General features: G+C 36.9%; 2 protein-coding genes across 4 annotated transcripts in view; one reads left to right on the top strand and one right to left on the bottom strand.

Moving 5' to 3' along the window:
- Window positions 1-11759, top strand: part of LOC105354907 (uncharacterized) — an 88955-nt gene extending 77196 nt beyond the window's left edge. Inside the window, exons 1-6 of one of the 3 annotated variants that reach the window (XM_011480232.4) lie at window positions 5949-6885; window positions 7291-7611; window positions 7772-8029; window positions 8101-8211; window positions 8450-8533; window positions 8607-11759. In XM_011480232.4, coding sequence (XP_011478534.1) covers window positions 6837-6885; window positions 7291-7611; window positions 7772-8029; window positions 8101-8211; window positions 8450-8533; window positions 8607-8797 — 1014 coding nt within the window. In that variant the 5' untranslated portion in view covers window positions 5949-6836 and the 3' untranslated portion in view covers window positions 8798-11759. Of the gene's footprint in view, window positions 1-5948; window positions 6886-7290; window positions 7612-7771; window positions 8030-8100; window positions 8212-8449; window positions 8534-8606 lie in introns of those variants that run through there. The other 2 variants (XM_078954229.1, XM_078954228.1) reach the window with 2 other exon arrangements.
- A 592-nt stretch (window positions 11760-12351) lies between these two features.
- Window positions 12352-19993, bottom strand: cdx1a (caudal type homeobox 1a). The gene is made up of 3 exons (XM_011480233.4): window positions 19466-19993; window positions 17930-18078; window positions 12352-13077 (listed from the first exon to the last, which is right to left on the bottom strand). Exons 1-3 carry the CDS (start codon window positions 19818-19820, stop codon window positions 12892-12894), a joined length of 690 nt encoding a protein of 229 aa, XP_011478535.1. The 5' UTR covers window positions 19821-19993; the 3' UTR covers window positions 12352-12891.
- Between the last annotated feature and the right edge of the window lie 2260 nt (window positions 19994-22253).

The raw sequence follows: 22253 nt of genomic DNA on the forward strand, positions 1-22253 counted from the left end.
ACTGACAGGAAGAAAGGAAGTGATCCAAGTTTTACTTCCCCTTTTGGTTTCTAGCAGAAAATACCTGATGAGAAGGACAGATGGAAATATTCTACGTTTAAAAACAGCATTTGAGACTTTAAGAATTGAGCATTAACAACTGAAACTATGGGGAAGCTTCCAGGCGAGAGAAATATATAAAAAAAATGTTTATCTGAAAAGAAATCTGTAAAACAAATAAAGAATTTACATGCATGCTTTTTTTAGACACGTTGTTAAATTTCAAAGGAGAGAACCCCACAACTCAAGATATGCAGAAACTTTAGTGAAAATCCAACTTCATGAATTAAAAAAAAAAAAATTCAACCTTTAGATCAATACAGTGTCTCAAACTTTTACTTTAAATGTGTCGGAAAAACGACCAGAGAATATGATGAGATAATGAGATTATTTACAAAAAATAGGTAAAAACTCTATTTATATAGTATGTGAGAGAGTTCTACTCATCTGTTGCATTTTAGAAGCACATTTCTTTTCTTCACTGTATTTATCCCACAAAGGGAAATTCTTCTCTGCATTTGACCCATCCCCTTGGGGAGCGGTGAGCTGCAGCCAAACCACGCTTGGGAGGCGGTAGTGTTAAGGGTCTTGCCTTAGGACCCTCACTGGGTGATGATAACTGCTCACCATTGATATGGTAAATGCCCTGAAGACCATTGCTCATTCCCCTCTGGGAATTGAACTCTGGTTTCCTGCATGGTAGCTTCCCACCTTACCAACCGAGCTACCCAGCCACATAACTTACTTAAAGAGAGTTTAAGGCTTAATAAGGTTAGAGTAACGTTTTAGCATCATCTGTGGGTCACGTTAGGATCAAACTCTCCAAAATTAGCAGGAAATGTTTGTGCCTGTAGAAAGCATTAATATGCTCATTAGGAGGGTGGATTTGTTCCATATGGCTGCTTGAGCACATGAATGCACTGAATTGTGCCCCCCTGTGGTTGCATTTTCAGCTTCTGAAAACATTTTGGCTTTAGAATCTTAGAATCATAAAGATAAAGGATAAGTCCCAACTAACAAGTGTGATTCACAATGTCTGTAACTGTTGCAGTAGAAAAAGTACACATTAATCCCAACATATCTGATTTTTGAAACTCTTTGGTTTAAAGCCAAGAAGATCCACAAGTATCATCAAGTCTTTGTTCCAAACAGGGTCAGGATTCATTTAGTTTTCTTTCTTCTATTATTAAACCAGAAAAACTCCACATATTAATCATTATTTTAGTGTACAGATCACTGATCTTTGTGTTTTAGTTTGTTTGAACACATTTCCTTAACAAGTGCAGCACAGTAAGTTATGACATCATGACTTGATGGTGAAAAAAGATAAACTGCTTCCTTTCTAAAGGCCAATTAAAATAACATGTTGCTGATTCTGAACAAGTTTCTGCCTCTTCTTCAAAATAAACTTTTCTTTCTTCTCCTAACTTTCTTTCATTGAATCTTCCGACACATTTTAACACCACAATTCATCCAGGTTTAGTTTGACCCAAAAAAGTGGTCTATGTTGATTAGCAGAGACTAATCCAAACAGCTTCATCATAAATTAAAAATGACATGGACAAGGACGCGTTTTCTTTTCTTCTCTGACTTTTTAAATTGTGCATCTGCAAAGGTCACAAGAGATTTTTAAAAAAGGGCAGAATTTTCATAAACAAAGTCGAATGTTATCCTCACAAATGCTGCACAGCACTGAACCTTCAGCACAGAAAATACAAAGACAAACTGCTTCTGAAAGGCTGTTGACGTGTCCATCCTTGATTTTGGTTAAACAACATGCTAATTCATAGATCAGGGACTTTGTACATGTCACAACTGGAAAGAACATGCTGAGCATCCAGGTGCAAAAAACAAAAAGTCAACAAGCAAATGAAAAACAAATAACTTACAGTAGAAAACAGTTGATGATTTGGGTTTGGTTTTTTTTTCTTCAGTCTCACATCTGTAGTGTGCTTTTCTGTCTACTTCCTTAATCAAAAGAATATGAAACTAAGGAATCTGTTTTTTAATTGAATCGGTTGGTTCAAAAGGGGCCCAAGTCCACAACTTATCAAAATAGAGATATTATGTGTTCTATGGTCTTCAAGGGAAAGGCTATCTGATTATGTCCATTGAAATGTATTGACTATGCTTGACATTCAAAATGCATGAGAGGCCCAATTCCTGGACTCAGGCCTCTTTCGCATGGGTTTAGCTTTATCCCATAGATGGCAGATCAAGTTATCCAATATGGCAGAGCCCCTGTTTAATTCAAGAAGGGCCCAAGTCCAGACACTTAAGTTTGCTAGTCCTCTAAAATTATAAAAGTGAGATGCTTCATATTATAGTATTTGTAAGCTATTAACTGGTGCTAAATATTAATAATTTGGTGTAGCCTCCCTTTAAGATATGCAATTAAAATAATTTCCTGGAAAAACAAACCTCTTGGACTTGGGCCCCTTTTGAACTAACCGATTCAATTTGTTGCAGCTGATTCACAGTCAGGCTGTGAACTGGAATTGTGCCGTTTTGATGATTTTCTTAGTGAGATCAAGCTGAGTTTGAGTTTAGTTTCAGTTTGGAACAACTTTTACTAACTTTGCAGACAGAAGAAGTGATGCTCCTCCTTATTTTTTATTAAATTCTCATGATCTTTTTTTTGGCAAACGTTTAGAGAGTAGGGGTCTGGGTTTCTTTTCTATTACTTTAAATATAACATATTTTAGTTAGTATGTGCAAATTCTAATTCTAAGCTGGAAAAAGCAAAATACAAGAGTTCTCCAGTTTTTAAACTTTAGATGAGGAAATACAGATTCTGTCAGATAAAACTTCAAAACATTGTGCGACTCCTACTAACAGCAACAACACTCGGACCACGGCTTCCATTTTTCTGCAGCGATCAGAGCTGAAAACGGAACTGAATGACCCACCAGACTTCTTGAAGAAAGAAGGAAGCTCACCAAACAGCCACTTCTGACATGAGACAAAGAAAACGCACAAACTTCACTCAGAACACAAACAATTTAGAAATAAAAAGACGATTACAACAGACTCATTTTTCTACAAATTTCATTAAGTTTAGTCATTACTGTTCCTCTTTGTCATGCTCTTAACACGTCTGGTTAACACAGAGAAAAACTGATGTAGGTTTGGTAGATTTGTAAAAAAGTAAAAAAAAAGCTGTTCATTTTTTCAACATTTCTAACAAAATCATCTGTAAAGCAGAAGTTCAGGCCAGCAGCTGAAACAAAACATGTTGAAATGTTCTTGATAGTGTTGAAACCAGAAGGTGTTTTTTTCTCTTTTTTCTCTCATTAGCATGTGTCAAATGTGTGTCAAAGAAAAAAACGTGTGAAAGCCCCAGTTTTAAGTTATACAGATTTCACTCATCCTGCAAGTGGACAGGGGCTTGGCGCCATTTTGTATCAGCAGCAAGGTGACAAAAAAGAGTGATTGCATATGCGAGTAGTAGACTCAGTCTTTCCATCGAAGTCAAACAGTGTGAGCTTATATTTTCAGTTTTATTCACGTTTTTAATCATGTATGTTCCATTTTTGTAAAAACAATAAAGATCTGTCCTCTAATAAATTAAATGTTATGGAGATTTTTTCTCTTTGAGAAATATCAAGTTATCCCTTCACCATTCAAATCCAATGTCTGTCTCTGTGTCTTCGTTGATCAGCTGTATGAACACAGTTCCACCATCAGCTCCATAACACTGAGCTTTATCCTGTCTAGAATCACAGAAAGTCTCTGTTTTATTTTGTAGGGTTTCCTTTTTTGTGTTGTATTCAAATTTTACTTTTGGTCCCTATCTGCCCTCATTGTTGTCACCTGTCTTGTGTGTCTGTATATATATTAAGTCCTGTCTTTCCCTTCCTCCTATGCTGGTCCATAGTTTATTGTTCCCCAGTTCCTGTATCTTGTAGTTTTGAGTTTCAAGTTTGCCTGCCTGCTGCAGTGGTGTTTGGTTTAGTTTTTTGAGTTATTAAAGACCTTGTTTAACTGTAACCTCCTGCCTCCTCTTCTCTGCATCTGGGTACTCCCTCAACCCCCACCATTACATCTTCATCCTGATTAACATAATTGCGTAAAGATGTAGAAGGAAGGTGAGTCCCTTCTTGAATGTGGTTTGGCAAAAAACCAGGTTGCAGCACGTGGAGCTCTCCCTGCCTCTAGACTGATAAGTCTGATGGTAGTCCCTGTTTTGTACAGACTATTGTAAGGTCAATACAGTTATGGCTGCAGATTCTCTTCCACCGCCTCATACTTCCTTTAGCTTAAATCAGACAATTTTTCTATTTCTCCTGTGTCATGTCCAAGCCTTTTCTCTTTTTAAATGCCCATACATGCACAACATATATAGTCTGTGTTTATCTTTCATAAAAATATTTCATCACTACCAAGATGAAGCTGAAACTCCAAAGAAAGTCTCTATTTGGTTATTTACTATTATGTTTAAAACATTATCTGACCATTTTGTTCTAGTTCTATTTATGTAAACGGTAAATATTATAAAACACTTTATTTGTCTAAACAAGAAAAAATTGTGAAATTCTTTTACTAAGCTCAGTGAAATCAATACAATTTAAACCGCCTTTACCAGAGGTATTTAAAATAACAGGTTTTCTGAGATACTAAGTTTTATTTTCCCTAAAAGTTTATATAATATTTTATTAATTGCATTGCAGACTGTTATTAACCTGTCAAGATTAAGCTGCATGGGTCAAATGAGAGATCCTTCTGCTTTTGTAAGCAGAACTCTGCCTTTCAGAGATAGATCTCTTTGGAGCCATTGGTGACAGTTTTTTGGAGGGTTTTATCTATTATAGGAGAGACCATTTTTTCGGTATCCAGCTGTTAGTTTGTTGCAGGTCTGGAATCATAAGGGTTGAGTCTAAGCCCCACCCCCTCCTCTCTACCTGTCCACAGCTCTGCAGCTCAAAGTTGTTTTCCCCGTGTGCACCCCCCCCCCCCACCCGTGTTCTACACAGACAGCGAAACATACAGTCATCATAGCAGCAAGTTGACAGGATAGTAGGGGTGCCCTAACGCAAATTCTATTAATTTTACGCAGAAATGGGTGGTTTTAGTTTAAGAAAAATCTGGCTTTGTTTGTGGGGCCCTCATGTGTCCCCTACGAGATCGCCACTGACTGTCTTTTTAGAAGAACTTCCATCCCATAATAGACTCTGGTCGGCGTTCACAGCTCACGCTGCTCTCTTTCTTCTGCCCGCTCGCACTACCAGACAGTGTTAAAGGCACCACGACGACCTTGGAACATGATAGTTATTTTACAAAACCACAGAGAGCCCCAGCACAAAGATGAAAGACCCGCAGGTTGCAGACCCCTGCTCTAGTTGCACTTCGTGCCTCTAAATTTCCAAAGCTTTTTCAGCCTGAATGCCGTTCATTTCTTCATAGTTTCTTAGCTAAGTTTTTGGATGTTGGAGGAAACATCCCTTCTTTAGTGTTCAGCTCTCTCAGAGTTCACAGTTCGCAGTCTTGGTTTAATTTCTCTCCTGTGACAGTGGAGGATGTTCATTTTCTGCTGAAAAGGATCAAACCCTCGTCCTGCCCTCTTGACATATTTCCCATCCCTGTCTTTCTGAAAATGTTCCAGAGTATAAAACAATTATTAAAATGTGGAGTTTTTCTGGTTTGATACTAGAAGAAAGAAAACAAAATGAATCCTGACCCTGTTTGGAACAACGACTTGATGATACTTGTGGATCTTCTTGGCTTTAAAGCAAAGAGTTTTAAAAATCAGACATTTTGAGTTTAATGTGTAATTTTTCTACTGCAACAGTTACAACCATTGTGGATTACACTTGTGAGATAAGACACGTCTTTATATTTACGATTCTAAGATTCTAAAGCCAAAATGTTTTCAGAAGCTGAAAATGCAACCACAAGGGGGCACAATTCAGTGCATTCATGTGCTCAAGGAGCCATATGGAACAAATCCACCCTCCTAATGAGCATATTAATACTTTCCACAGTCACAAACATTTACTACTAATTTTGGAGAGTTTGATGTGACCCAACGGTGATGCTTAAACGTTACTATAACCTTATTAAGCCTTAAACTGTCTTTAACCCAAAAAAGGTTTAGCAAGTTATGTGCAGGAGGCCAAAATACTAATAAAATGCAAAAGATGAATAGAACTCTCTCACATACTATATAAATAGTCTTTATCTATTTTTTGTGAAAACATCTCATTATCTCATCATATTCTCTGGTCGTTTTTCTGACACATTTAAAATAAAAGTTTGAGACACTGTATTGATCTGAAGGTTGAAGGTTTTTTTTTTCATTTATGAAATTGGATTTTTTTTCACCAAAGTTTCTGCATATCTTAAGTTGTCAGCTTTATTATCTCCTTTAAATTTAACTTAGTGTTTAAAAAAGCATGCATGTAAATTCTTTTTTGTTTTTCACATTTTTTTTCTGATTTTTTCTTTTTTCTTTTCTGTCACCTGAAAGCTTCCTCATAGTTTCAATAGTTAAAACTCAATAATTAAAGTCTCAAATTCTGTTTTTCAATGTAGAATATTTCCATCTGTCCCTCTCATCAGGCATTTTCTGCTGACAACCACGAGGGGAAGTAAAACTCAGATCACTTCCTTTCTTCCTGTCAGTCTAAAAAAAGGAGTAGAGTGAACCTTCGTCTGTTCAAAGTCTTCACACTGTCACCTCCAACAGCATCACTGAAAGGACTCTCTGCAGATTGTTCAGAGTAAAATATAAATATTTTTGGTTTCAGTAAAAGTCTGAGAAAAGCTTAAGGAGAGTCGACAGACTGAACTGTGCAGAAATGACATCTGTGATCGGACTGTTGCTGATGCTGATCACAGTCACTGATGGTGAGTTGATCATCTCATTCTTTTCTGGTGTTCTTTACTCATCTAATTCTGTCCCTTGTTGCCTTCATTTAGATTTTTTCATGATGTATTATTTGTTATACTTACTTAAGAACCTCTTTTGATCAAATACTAACAGTTGTAAAATTGAAGTTAATTGATCAACCCTAAAATAGATAAACATGCATTACTACCTTATGAACTTATATATTTGCTTTACAGATCTCTTTATTTAAATGATTCAGTCAACAAAATCAAAGAGTAACTAGAAAAGAAGTAACTCTTTAACAGACTTTTTATTTGTTTATATTTATATTTAGATTCATGTATAACTGTGCTGTGATCTTTCTTTAAACTCTATAATATATAATATTTTGTTTTTTCTTTCTTAACTTTCAAATCTTCCAGGTGTGGTGACCCACTGTGATGGCAGACAGAATGGAGCTCAGTGTTATGGAGCTTTGGGAGGAACTGTTTCTCTCCAGCTGATGGACGACTTCTCAGGAATACATAGATACCAGGTGAAAGCTAAAAACGTGACTGTACTATCAGGAGGAAAAAAACAACAACCTGTGATTATGAGAAAGGACAGATCTTCATTTATTCCCTCTAATGGAACATTTTGGATCCATAACCTGAGCAGGAATGACAGTGGTGAATATAGACTTACAACACATGATTCAAATGGAAAACTGATAGAAAACCGCACCCTACAGTTATTAGTTCAAGGTAAATGTTTTTATCAGCTGATATTTGAAGTGATATTTATACAAAATATCTGACTGTATGTGGACAATCTACACAATAAGTGTCAAAGTTAGTGTTTAGTTTTTCCACATCTCAGCTCTTCATCAGAAAGATTGTGAATAAAGGTGTGTGTTCTTCTCAGCTCCTGTGTCCTCCGTCTCGCTGGTCTCTGAGTGTTTGTCTCAGGGAGAGATGAAGGTGTCCTGCTCCTCTGAGGGAGGGGACAGTCCTCAGTACAGGTGGACTCTGAATGGAAAGTCACTGACAGAAGCTAAGCTGCTTTCTGGAAACAAGCAGACAAACATCATCACTTTGAAACAACACGTCTCAGGACGTCTGGTCTGCTCCTCCTGGAACCACGTCAGCTCTGCTTCTAAAGAGATAAACATCAATAACTGTGGTGAGTTAGAGGAATAAAAACTTTGAAAAGTTTTGATTACTCTGTACATCATATACTTTGTTTTCTCACAGGTTTCATTTACATAGACTGCACCATTAATGGGACGAAGATATCAAAGTGGGTGTTTAAGGAAAATAACACTCTGTGTGTTGAACCAACAACAGAGAAACAAAGCATTATGGGTAAGGAGTCAGGGTCATTAACAACCTCTCCTTTTAACACAGCCTACAATTGAACTGTGAGTCCAGGCACAGAGGAGCCTTGGTACATTTGTAAGTGAAATATTTCTCTGCTGTAGGTGATTCATGAAGTTCCTTTTGTTTTTCTTTCTTCTTTTTTTTCAAAATATTCCCTATTTTCTGACTCTAACCTGCTTGTTTGAACCATTTTTCACTTCAACCGATTATCTTTCCATTCTAGTTGGTGTTCTGTCTGCTCTATTAATCTTCTTACTAGTTGGAATCGCAATGATTTGTACCAGGAAGAAAACACCCATTGTAAAAGGTATAAATCAACACTGTTATTTCTATTTGAATGTCTGATTCCACATAAATATAAATATGTGTGTGCTCCTCAGCAGAGGTAGGCGATCAAGAGCTCATCTACACTGATGTCAGGATTGTGAAACAGCAGAGCAAAAAACTGACACGAAAGCCTTGTGAAGACGTGGATGTGGAGTACGGCCAGGTCAAGTTCAGGGAGCGACCTCAGCACATGGACACTGCTGCAGATGTTTACGCAATGGTCCAAAAAAGACAGGGGACCTGAGAGGCTAAAAAGAACTGCATTACTGCAGCAGAAGGAGGGAAAGCAGCAGGAGAAGATTTTGCTTTTGTGTAGAGGAATTTAATATAGAGAAAAAAAAACCCACAAAACCTGTTTTTGTTGCTTGTAGCTTTATGAAGTTTTTTCATTTCTTTAACATTTTTGTGCTCTCAGTGCATGTTTGTATGCAGCAGGGACACTTTTCTGTTTAATTATAAGGATTTTTTATCCATTTTTAGTACTATTTTATACAATAAATATTCACCTTGTCTGTATATTTAAAAGATTTTTAAAAGTATTTTTAATACATTAGAAGAAAAATAGATGCATAGGTTGCACATAAATTACACTCAACTTTTTGCCCTTGTTCTCCTCATTTTTAGAAAGGTTTGTCTCTTGAGAAATAATCCTCTAAAGTTGAGGATTTAGCTTGTTCCTCTGACACCTTCTGCGTTGTTTCTTGTTAAACCGATCTCAAAATATTCAGTGTTGCAACCACAGTATTAGTTCATTCTTAAGTAAAAAAACAAAACCCCAAAAGGATTAAGCTCATTTATTTTGACCCCTAATATATTGATGTCAGTGAGCTCAGAAATCTATTGACTGAGGAGGAGAATTACTTTTTTAAAAGACGCTGTGTTGCTCACAAACTCTTCTTTTATTAGATGGGAGCCTGTAAGCAGAAAACAAAGCTAGTCTACAATTCTGCAGCTTTATGTTGAATTGAAAAAACAATTAGCAGTCTGACTGATGATGGGGGGAGTGCTGTGTTTGTGATCTTCTATCATCAAGTCAAGTTTTCTATTTTAGTCTGTGCGGCTTCCTTTGGAAAGTGTTTGTATGCTGATAATAGAGATTAGATCAAGTCTAATCAGGTTTGAATTTTTTAAAGTAAATGAAGTACAGTTTGCAGTTTTTTGAGTGAAACATGGCAGATTTTTATATTTGTAGTTTGTAAAAAGCCAAATAAACAGAGAGCTTTGATCTTTTTTTAAACTAAATGTTTTTGATTGACTCATGTTTTAAGGTCAAACTATTTTTAGTTGGTGCATAAGAAAATAGTGTGTTAAAATATGCCATTTATCATTTAAAATATGTCAGAAAATGTTCTCTCCAGATTCAGATTTTAGAAAAAAAGCTCTTTCAGTCTTTACTTCACCTCCCTGTAATGATCTACCTTAAAGATTGCTGCATCTTGTAAAACGGCATATAAACCATTACATTTTAACTCATGAAGTGAATAACAAAACCACAGCATAATCCTGGATCTGGCTCTGACACCAGCAAAAATAATCAAAATATGTTTACAGTAAACCCTTGTTTTTCGCGGGGGTTACGTTCCAGAAAGAGCCCGTGATAGTCAAAAACCGTGAAGTAGAAACCTCTATTTTTTTTAACAATTATTATACAATTAAATACTCTCTTATACATAGAAAAGAAAGAACAAACCATTTTACAGGCTCAAGCATTTGTTTCACAAATCAAAGTACTTTAAAAAAGTTTTTTTTTTCCAACAAATAACTTCTGTACTGTACTGTCAAATAATAATTTGAATCATCGATGTAAACAGAAGGCTTCAAATCGCGGAGATTAGCCCCGCCCACCGCGACCCGAGAGTAATTGAATTAAACGGGAGAAAATGTAAAATGATCATGAAAAAAATACAAAGTACAAACGGACAAATAGTGGCTCAGGTTTCACTGCTCTTCAGTCTGAGAAGCTGCAGTGTTTTCTCCTTCTCAAGCCCGCGGTGCAGCTGTGTGTGTTTGTTCGGGAGAAGAACATAGTGATTGACAGTTGTTGTCGCTCTTTTTCTATGGGTTTTAGAGAAACTTGAAATTGCAAGATGATTTGCATGTACGTAATTTGGAAAGCATATTTACGTACGTGTGCATATTAAACTGCAACATTATTGACGCACAGGTAGAGAAGAAGCGGAGTGACTTTTTTAGCCAATCAGAATGCAGAACACAATGCACGATGCAAATCCGTGAAGTAGCGAAACCGTGAAAAGTAAACCGCGTTATAGCAAGGGATCACTGTAATGCTTTTTGTAGTGTGTTCTGAGTAAAAGGAAGTCCCATCAGATTTCCTGTCTTGTTGATAAATTTAAAGCTTCTAGGAATTTGCTTGAACCCGTTTAAACAGAAAAACTGTTCATTGTGCAAATAATTCATTAGAATTTCAATTTGATGGGTTAAAGATGAAAATAAGAAAATGAAAAAATGGTTATCCAACACTTCCGAGTCAGTTTCTGCGACACTTTGGGGTTCTGATACTTATATAAAATGTACTTTCTGTAATTACTTTTGAATATTTAAAGATATTTATAATGCTGTGATTTTTACTTAACATATATCAGACATTTTTCTTTCTGCTTTTTTACGTTCTGCTATGCAGAATTGCATTTTTACAGGATTGACTAAACAAAGGTTACTGAAGACAGTTGGTGTGATAGTTTGTGGTTAAATTTTAACAGCAATAGAGAGCATTCAAGGCGCCATAAAATGCATTTATGATCGGCGGCTTGCTAGGATTGTCCTGACATAACTAGTTTTTCGGTGATCCGGCACACGCTAGTATTCAATGCTTTACCTTTTTAACAGCTTAGTGAATTTTTTTTGTGCGTATTGTGTTTTACATTTTGTGTGAGAGGCTGAAAATCCAAGAAGCAGTTTTACCCCAACAAGGCTGAGTTGCAATCAAACCTTCATTCTTGACTCTTAAAGCCAGGTGATATTTTACCACAGATGCGACTCTTTCATGTGACGTGGCTCTGCTCTGCCAAAGCTGGTAAACTGTGAGAGACGAGGTCATGAGTTTGCTTTTCAAGTGGAAGCAGTTTTCTGGTAAAACGACTTATGAACAAGAAGATGAAATAAAGTAATAAATACTGTGATGTATTTTATTTGGGTTATTTTACTCTGTAAAGCATCAATTCAATAAAATGTTTTTTAAAAACGTTCACATTTTTTTGGTAATATGAAAGAATGCAGCTCTGAGCCACACAAACATGACATGACAGCTTTGTCTGCATTTCCTTCTTCCTCTTTTCCTTTTTATGTACAGTATAGACCAAAAGTTTGGACACACCTCATTCAAAGAGTTTTCTTTATTTTCATGAATATGAAAATTGTAGATTCACACAGAAGGCATCAAAACTATGAATTAACACATGTGGAATTATATACATAACAAAATAAGTGTGAAACAACTGAAAATATGTCATATTCTAGGTTTTGAGTTGTTTCACAGTTTTCTGTTATGGATATAATTCCACATGTGTTAATTCACAGTTTTGATGCCTTCAGTGTGAATCTACAAATTTCATAATTATAAAAATAAAGAAAACTCTTTGAATGAGAAGTTGTCAAAACATTTGGTCTTTAATGTATGTATTAAAAACAGACCAGCTGGCCAAATGTTTCTCTTTTATGTTTGAGTGAGCACTGACTGAGCAGAAGGAGACTGCAAAGACAAGGGATCTTCTCTTTTTAGCTAAAATCCCACATAAAGTCTCGTGACAGGACTGATTTAGACATTGAGTGGCTGTACTGGACTGCATTTTTTTATTATATATCTATACAATACAAATCAGAATAATAGAAAAAGAGCTTTAAAAGGTGAGAACCATGCCTCTTTTTTAATTTTGTTTCAGCTTTAGATTTCAGTTTGAACTCTAAAGACGTCAGGATTAATAATGGATCATTTCTGCATGAATTGTTTGCAGAAAGAGCCACCGGTTTGATTGTGTTTGGTAAAAATAATAGAAAAATGCAACAAAAAATATTTTTTTAATCAAAAAGCCAGATATTAAACCCCTTTATATTAAAAAAATAGAAAAACAGGAAAAACTTTCAACCAGACAAACAATAAAAGTCATATCTGTTAAGAATCTGCATAGATTGAAACAAAAAACTGAAATGGTTCATGAATGCTCTTTAACTCTGATCAGTGCAACTTGTAGAGCTCTGCATTGGAAAAGTCAGCCGGTGCAGCATTAATGCACCATGTTGCTGCGAATGATTTGCTTTCTAGAGAACTTACAACAAAACAATATTTACATAATCAGAAACTGTTCAGGTTTGCCAATCCATCTAGTACTCCTCAGATTTGATATCTGACACCATGTTGCTGCTGGGACTGGGGGCAGCGTGCGCATCGGTGTGTCCACCCAGCACAGGTGGAGTCGGAGTCGTCGTGGAGGCCTGCTGGGAATGCTGCAGTTTTTTCCTGGTCATCTTCCTCTCTTTGGCACGTCTGTTCTGAAACCAGATCTTCACCTGTAGCACACAAATGGGATGGGGGATGATGGGAAGGTGTTGATGAAGTCATTATTTAAAATTTGCCCAATAACGTTTGTTCTATGAGTCCCTCTTTGGTTATTTTAAAGAAGAAACTGTCAGGTTTTTTGTGTGTGAATACTTTCACTTACTGACTTGTCGTAACTTTGTTCAAATAACCTTAAACTGACTGAAAATAATGGGGGGTTGGAGGTATTACACGCAAACATCAGTTTGGGTTATCTGAGGCAAAAAAATAGCAACAATGAGTGCATTGTAACAGGAACGTACACTGAGTCATTTACCTTTTTGGAAGATGAATAGAGCTACAAAGGTTTTGTTAAAAGAACACAATACAGTCATACTTCTCTGCACAAGCAAATCAAATTCTCAATTGTTATTTTTATATTTAATAAAATACTGTGTAGGGAATAAATACTGAACTTGAATATAATAATATTAATAATACGTAATAGTAATGCATTTTATTTAAAGGCGCCTTTCATAACACTCAAGGACATCATACAAATTCAAAAGTAAAACACACTAAAATCACTTAAAAATGTTAAAAACACAATAAATAAATTGACATCTTAATTAAAGGTTATAAGTCAGGATTTAAAAATTGAAAAGGAGTCAAAGGAGGTACTGATGAAGAAGTTCTGGTAGAGAATATGAATAACTCTTGCATGCATTACACCAGTGTTTTTCAACCAGTGTTAACTGATCTAAAAACATTACCCATCTCCAGGATATCAGCTCTTTGTTCATCCATAAAACTGAGTAGTTAGGAATATGAAAGATCGTAAAATACTTTTTTCTTTGTGTTTATTTGATTCTATTAAAGACATTTTAATAAGAATGACGGTACTGCGCTTTAGCCGTAGCTACAGCCTTTTTCGGAAAAGTCCCGCCCCTTTAACTATCTCCACCAGTCATTCTTGGAGGCTTAATTAAAGATCATCAGTCATGCAGGATCCGGTATCAGACCGTGGAATAAGTGAACAAAACAATGAGACTAAGTCTGTCTGGGTCCGGCTGCTGTTTCGCACTACATCTCACATGATGCATTAGGTTAAAATGACAGCGTCTCAGCGCACAATGAGTCTTCCTTGTTAAATGTCTTGAAACCACAACAAACACACATCAAACAGTTTTTTAATCTTCTAATTTAACTTTTATTACATCTTTTAGGAAAAAACTGCTGCAGCTTCCAGCTTTTTCTGCCAAGTTGCAGCCACAATTATCACAAAAATACACGTGAGATTGTGGAGGGGCTGTAGATCAATACAGACTATACGTTTTTTTTAATTTTCGGATGTTGGTGTCCCGCGGGATTTTTGTCAGGGTTTAAGTGTGCCGTGGCTCAAAGAAGGTTGAAAAACACTGCATTACACTATAAAAAGGTACAGGCATGTTTATAAATTGTTGGGAGTAACTTATTTCAAAAGAAAAGTATTGCACTAACTATTGCATTGTGTATATTCTTGTAACATTTTACTCATACGTCTTTAGTAACTCTCATTTTAAATGGAATTTTTTAAAGCAGTGAGATTGTGAAATGTTACCAAATAAAAAAAACACAAAGTTAACTTTGATTGGCTTGTCTGTGAGGATTTCCCCTTAAATCTGTTTTCAGTTATGTTTTTGCGTTTTATATTCTGCTTTTGGGTTTTGTCTTTTCCTCCGTGTCACATTCTCAACTGGTTTCATTTTATGATTATCCACAGCCAACCAGAGTCCGCCCGTTCCTCTCTCTTGCCAGCACAGAGGTGCTATGACAGAGGTGCATGCTTTTATTTTCAGTTGTTTAGATTATTGCAATGCCCTGCTCTCTGGCTTACCAAAAATGTCACTTTCAAACTTACAACTTCTGCAGAACTCAGCGACACGAGTTTTGACAAGGACCAGGGGACAGGACCACATTACACCCATTTTAAAATCACCGCATTGGCTCCCTGTGCATTTCAGGATTGATTTTAAGATTCTTTTAATAGTTTATAAATGTTTTAATTGTCTTGGGCCTTCTTATTTAGACAATGTCATTTTAAAGTATGAGCCCCCGCGGACCCTGAGGTCCTCTGGCACGGGCCTCTTATTTGTTCCTAAGGTGAGGACCAAAACACACGGTGAGGCCGGTGAGGACCTCAGGGCTGCAGGGTCTATAGAAGTTTTTAAGGAGAGGTTCAAGACCCACCTTTTTAATCTGGATTTTACATGACTTTGGTAAATGCTTCATTATTTTAGTCATTATCGATTTATTGATTTATCTATTTGCTCTACTTAATACATTTTTTAAGTTATTTTTTTATTTTATAAGGACTATTATCATGATTTTTATGTTTTTAATATACTACCCTTTTTATTTTTATTATATTTATGATATTTACGGTTATGTTTTAATCATTTAACTTGTTTATTTTTAATTATTATTATTGTTACATCTTATGTTATTTTTTTAATGTTAACTTATCATAATTTATATTCTGATGTTTCATAATCCAGAGTTTCCTCTCTGGGATCCATTGTTCTGGGGCACTACCAGCTCCACCTGTAGGGGGTGCTGCTGCAGCAGTGCTTGTTTTCATTGGGCCGGCTGGGGTCCCGCTCTGTGGTCTTATAGCCATGGAGTGGGCCTCAGGCTCCTTTGTGTTGGGCAGGCACTGTGTTAATGACCCCTGGTGTCGGGCTGGGCCTTGGAATAAATGGATCCCCGTTATATCATTTCCTCACAGCAGCACCAAGCCAGACCTTTTCTTTAAGCTGCAGTTCTTCATTTTTGTTCAGGGTTCTACTGGGGGAACTGGGTGTCTAGAGGGAGGAATCTGGTGAGGGAGGGGTCCCATCTGTGTGTGATTGTCCTGTGTTTTCTGTTAAAAACATTTTCATGTTTTATGACTTTTTATCTGCTTTCATGTTAAGTGCTTGGTGTTTTAACCAAAATAAAAGGCGCTGTACAAATCAATAAAATTTGAAGTTTGAAATTGTCTGCAGTTAACTCAATCATCTTTAGTGTATTTTAGTGTCTGATTTTCTCTCCAGCTTTCTCAGGTTAAATGCTGTTTTGTTTGTTTGTTACTCTATTTGTTTGAGGCAAGTTGCAGCCAGTGAAACCCGCTTTTTTTTAAAATAGTGTTGCACTTTGAGTCTTTCCAAGGAAAACTGGCATCAGGTTCTCTATTTGGTCTCTCATTTCTCTCTTTTGTTAATGTAGATTGTCTATTTTTTTTTTTTGACAAAAATGACTAAAGCTGAAGGTTGCTCATGCTTCTTGTGCTTCATTTTACTAAAAATGAACAATATTATTAATAATCAGTATTCAACAATACTACTTTTCATCTAAATATAAAATGTTTAGCATCACAACAGTCACTTTACGCAGTTATGTTTTACTTCTGCAGGCATTAGGATGAAAATAACTTGAAAGTAATGCAGGAGTCATGTAGAGCAATAGAGTGATGAGAGTACTTTGTCATTTGGAACAACCACAACCAGCCCTTCACAATGCCTAATAGTTTGAAAGTAATTTGCACAACACTTTTTATAACACCCAATATTCTATCAACATCACACAAACATTTCAGAAAGGCTTTAGATACGAGCTCACAAAATATTTTCAGTCCAGGAGGAACCCTCTTTGGCCAACAGTAGCTGGGATAGGCTCCAGCATCCCTATGACCCCCGAAAGGGATTGGTTTAGAAATTGAATGGATAGGTGGATGGATGATTTTGTTAGATCAATAGTTACATTCTTCCTCTGGTCTTGTATTTTTAAATACCCCCAATCTTTCTAGCTGCTACCAGCTACTTTCTTACAGTAGCTGGAGCCAACCCAGCTACTGTTGGGTGAAAATGGGGTGCAGGTTGACAGTCTGTAACATGCATCATACTGTGCAATTGTGAAATTGTGCAATGAGAAAGATGTGCGTCTATTAGTTTTTAACTTCCCCTTACTTAAACGGTGTGGAGATAACATCTGACCAAGTCATTCTTGCCATTTCTTGTGCAAGACATGCCATACTGTTCTATAAGGACTTTTCTAAAAACATGTTTCCAATAAGGCTAAAATTTTGAACAACTTCACACTTTAATAATTCACTTTGTACGGATATCTGTATGTGAATGAAATGCTTGTCATGTAAAAAGAGGAACTAGTTTCATTTTAGGTTAAAAAAAAAACGGAACCAAAACTGCAAAGAAAAGACGTGGTGTGAAGATGGTAAACGGAAAAAATGTTCAAAATAAGGAAATGTGAATTTTTTTTTTGACAGAGATTATAAAAAACAGATGAATTTTCAGCTAAAGTACATATGCAGTTCGCAATGTGGTTTCCTGACAACACATAACAAATTTTAGACAGGGGGCCAATAAGTTGTGGCTTAAAGTTACTATAACCCTTGTGCTATGTTATATGACCCCACCCGTACTTTGACGTGTTCTCCCTACCATGACAAAGGTGGATAAAGGTGGAAAGATTTCATGTAATCCATGGACACCAGTGAAGATCACAAATCATTGAAGAAAAAAGGGTCAGTGCACTGTCTAGTGGGTCTAGATGACCCAACTCCCAATGTAAAGGTGCCTAGGATAGATAGCACAAGGGTTAAGCCACTTTGTATGTTGAATTTTTCAAGAACCTTAAAAAAGAACGTACAAATCAGATGTCAATAATGAAAAATGCATTTCCCTAAACCATCTTTGATCAGAAAACCAACATTTCTGACCATTTCTTTATCTTCATACTCACTTACAGTCAACTCCAGTTGGTTTGTGTATCTTATCTAGTTTTATGCATTACTCCATTCTTTTTTTAACATTCGTCCTTCTACTTCCTTCATGTGGCTCCTCTCACCTGTCTCTCAGAGAGGCTGAGGGCCAGTGACAGTTCCGATTTCCTCCTCATGGTGATGTAGCGGTTATACTGAAACTCCTTCTCCAGCTCTAGTCGCTGGTGGTCCGTGTACACCACCCTGTACTTGTCTTTAGTCCGAGTTTTCCCTCCTGCATTACAATGACAAATAAATGCAATTATTAGGAAAAGGAAAATCTAAGTTTGAATGATCATGTCGTTTTTTTTGGACTAACTTCCTGTGGTGCAAACAGGCACTCATGAGTCACCTGCAGTTGAAAAAATACGTCTGGTGCCACGTTCAAGTTCAGGCGCCACTTAATTCCTCATTAACTCTATCAATCACGCTAAATTTAACTGATGTAAAGACTCCCCTGTGCATTGCAACAGTGCTTCTCCTTATCACGTTGAGTGCTGTTGACATAGGTGTTTACACAGGCAGCTATTCATTGACACAAATGTTCAAGTACACACACTCACCGTGACAGTCATCGATTTTAAGGTTTAACCACGTGACTGCATCGATCAAGGCAAAGCGCACACACAAAGATGAGGGCTTGTCTTTAGACATTTGGTTTACCTTCTCCAGAGTCCCTGTGCTGCCATGTTATCTATCCGGTTTGTCATGGCTGTGCACCCACCCAGTAGAGAGAAAGGGTGGGGAGAGCTCAGACTCAGCGGCCTCCACTATTTAGATTTGCTTTTTTTTATATTAAACATGCTGCCGGAAAAAGCAGCTTTAGGAGTGTTTATGGTCAGCTGCTGTCTAGGAAAATGGGCTTTAGCATGTCTCTCATCATTTCCAACAGCACTTAGTCTTGTTAGAGCACTGAAAACATGTTCTACACCAAAGTGTTGATGTTAAAGAATGCGTCAGAAGTGATAAGCCCCGTGCATAGAAGGACGTGCTCTTAAACTGACTCTCAAAGAGAGTATGATTGTGAAACAATATTGTTCAGGAGTCAAAACAGTGTCCAGACAGAAATCCTTTTAACACTAAAATTATTTAAAAGGTAAAAATGTGAGAAAGAATCAGCCATGTATATAGTATGCACTCACATATTCATTCATTGTCCTTCCATTTTATTTTTATTTTTTGTCTTTCTTCTTGGTATTTGTTACTCTCTTAAAACATTTAGGTTTTATCCTTAACCCCATTGTTTAGTTATTCATGTTGAAATACATTAAAACTATTTTTGGGGTTATTTGTTTCATTTTAACAGATTCTTTTTTCCCTGAGTTTTTTTTCTGTGTTGAAATAACCCAGAAAAAGGTTAACCTCTGCTTTGGATTAAAAACTTGGGTTATTTCCACCTCTATGGAGTTTTAAGTTTATAATAATACAGCTATTAAAGCATAAGAAGCAGTATTCCTTGATATCTTGTGCTAATCATTAATAAAAAAGGAGAAGGGGTTGGGTTTAATAAGCATTATCTTCTTCCACATTCCTTTACTTACGTTTTGTTTTAACTTTTCTACACATTCTTGTGTAGAAATAATGTAGAATCGGAGAATGTCAGGTTTACAGGTGAGTCGTACCTGACGCGCTCTGCCTGATGGCCTCAGGTGATCTCCTGGAGCTGAAGGGCTCCTGCGCACAGAGGAAGTTGTAGGGGGTGAGGGAGCCCCCTCCAGGGGGCGAGGGCGCGCCGCCCAGCTCCTGGGAGGTGAAGCTGGCCTGCAGGGCGCTCGGGCTGGACCCCGGGAAGCTGTAGGGGTACTCCTCCCGGTGCGCGTACGCGGGGTTCCAGGTGCCTGCGGTCGGGTCAATGACTCCCGGGACGTGGTGGTGGTGGTGGTGGTACCCGGTGAAGTCATACGCGGGCGGAAGGTACTGACTGTTCAGCGACAGCGTCTGAGCCGGGTGTCTCACCGACTGGGAGTTGGGGTACATGCTGGAGTCCTCGGTGTCGTTCCAGGGAGGGATGGAGAATCAGAGCCGCTGAAGCATGATGATGTGGCCTTGTGTTTGGCCCCGCTGTTGTCCCCCTTCGGTTTCAGGTTGAGGCTTATGACTGCCGGGCTACCTGCTCACTAACAACACACCTTTATGGATTTACTGCCAAGGAGTTCAAAAGTATCATCGTGACGTCACGGTTCACCTGAGTCCCATTTGCTGGCTCATCTTGGAGCCGGCAGGTCAATGACCTTACCCCACCTCACCTGCCCTCACGCACCATTCTGATAAAACTGAAGGCTTGACACCCACTTATGCAAGCACATTTGCACTTATACTAGATTAGATACAAATATCTTTAAAAACAAAACAAAAAAAACAGTCTGGATGGTGTTTTAAAATAATTTTCCTTCAAGTTTCCCGCTCTTTAGGACAAATCTATAATTGTGACAGCCTAAACATGTGTCTTGTGTTATAAAATTCACAACTAGATACAGTTTGCATTCAAAATTTTATGTTTTATGTTACAGAAAGACTCATTTTACCAACAAAAATACAAAAAATGAAGCCTGAGTTGATTTAATGCCCCATAAAAATGCATTTCTATACATTTAAGTCAAATTTTTTTGTGCAAAAATAGCAATATTTCATTTGTCTCAAACAATTACAAAAGTGCAATGCTATTTTTTAAATTCCTCTATAATAAGGTTTATTCATTTTTGTGCAAATAAAAAACTATTCCTAATACAAATTTAGCCTAATATGTTGTACATTTTTATGTAGATACAACACTTTTAATTTAAGAAATAAATTCAATTTTCCCAGTGAGTTTAATGGAAAAATAAAAGCAGGCTTAGTAGATCACATATTGCAATACTTGATATTACCACACAAGGTCAGTAGAGAGCTGAAAACTGCCTTCAGTTCAGAGGTGAGATGTTTAAATGTATACATTCTAACAGGGTTTGAGTCTTTTAAGGATGACATAACTTCCTGGGCTTATTATTGGCTATCGCTCTAACTGATAAAAAACACCAATGAGGTTCTTAAGTGAGGTTGAAGTAGTATGTCTTCATTGAGCTCTTTTCCTGTCATTAAAACACAGCTTTGTGTTTTTAGTTACATAGCCTAATGTCCATACTGCTGATGATGTTTATGTTCAGGTCACTAAGCCTGTGTATAAGTTAATGTACGTCTGAAGCAAAGAAATACTCATGAAATATTCAACGCTATATCGGACCATCACAACAGCATTAGCCGTTAGCAATAAGTAATGGGCATGAAAGTGGTAGTGGCCTGAACACTGAATAAAGTGCAGCTTAACATCACTGATATTATCCATCATCTAAAGCTGGATGGACATAGGTAATGGCCACTCAGAAAAACCAATGGGTAGAAAATATACCACATCTTTCAGCTCCATCATTCTCTCTCCTGGTGTTTTTTTTAACTATTTTTTGCTGATGACACACAGTTCTCATCTTTTATTACGTCACGTCATTATGCATATTTTCTTGTTTCGCAGACATCTATGCTTGAAGAAAAACAGTTAAACAGCCTCATTAAAAGCAGAAGTCATGATCTTCCAAACAGCAAAACTTCATGTTTAACATGGAATTTTCATTTCATATTTTGCAAGAAGTCCTGCAATATTCCCTCAAATGAAAATCCTGTTTTTGGTGTTTTTAACTTGGTGTTGAAGCGTTTTTTTCACCATGGAGGACATACAGTAAAAAAAGAAAATCAAGCTTAAAATTGCATTTCTGAGTATTTCTTTATTCAGATTGTTGTGAATCAGGAGCAGACAAAAAACATTGTTGGAAAACGCTAGTAGTGATACAGAAAGCAAATTTGTGAGGAAATCCTGTGGCTCTGCAGAAATTATGTCCATCGCAGATTTTTTTAATTGTAGCTTAAAAGGGCATACTAAACATTAAAAGACCACTGAGAATGATTTTAACAAAAAATAAAAGATTTTGATTGATAAACTTTACAAAAAACATTTTTCTTCCTCGCCCCCAACATTAATACCTCTTCAATATCAGTAGAATACACCCCACCACCCTCGAAGCAGGTACTTCTCAGCTCTTGCCATTATTAGTGCAATGCTCTTCAAATAGAATCAGGTCTTCTCAGATGATCCAAAATGCTGCAGCATCCGTAGTTTTGAATTATCAGTCGCTAAAACTAAACGTTTCACTTCTGTTCACATCTATGCACAGGTTTCTATCTGCCAAAAATGTTCATTAGAGCTGATTAAACCTCAAAGACATTCCCTGTACCATGCTGCAAAGGATGACAGGCAAGTGAGTTTAGCTCTGTGATCCCACAGATACCGTCTCTATACACGTACTGTATTTAAAAAAATAAAGACTGACTTCAAGTTTTTGTATATTAAGATTAAAAAAGAAAACTCAATCCACTCGTTGT

This window comes from Oryzias latipes, chromosome 10 (genome assembly GCF_053564925.1).
Source record: "Oryzias latipes strain Hd-rR chromosome 10, Olatipes_Hd-rR_3.1".
Lineage (NCBI taxonomy): Eukaryota > Metazoa > Chordata > Actinopteri > Beloniformes > Adrianichthyidae > Oryzias > Oryzias latipes.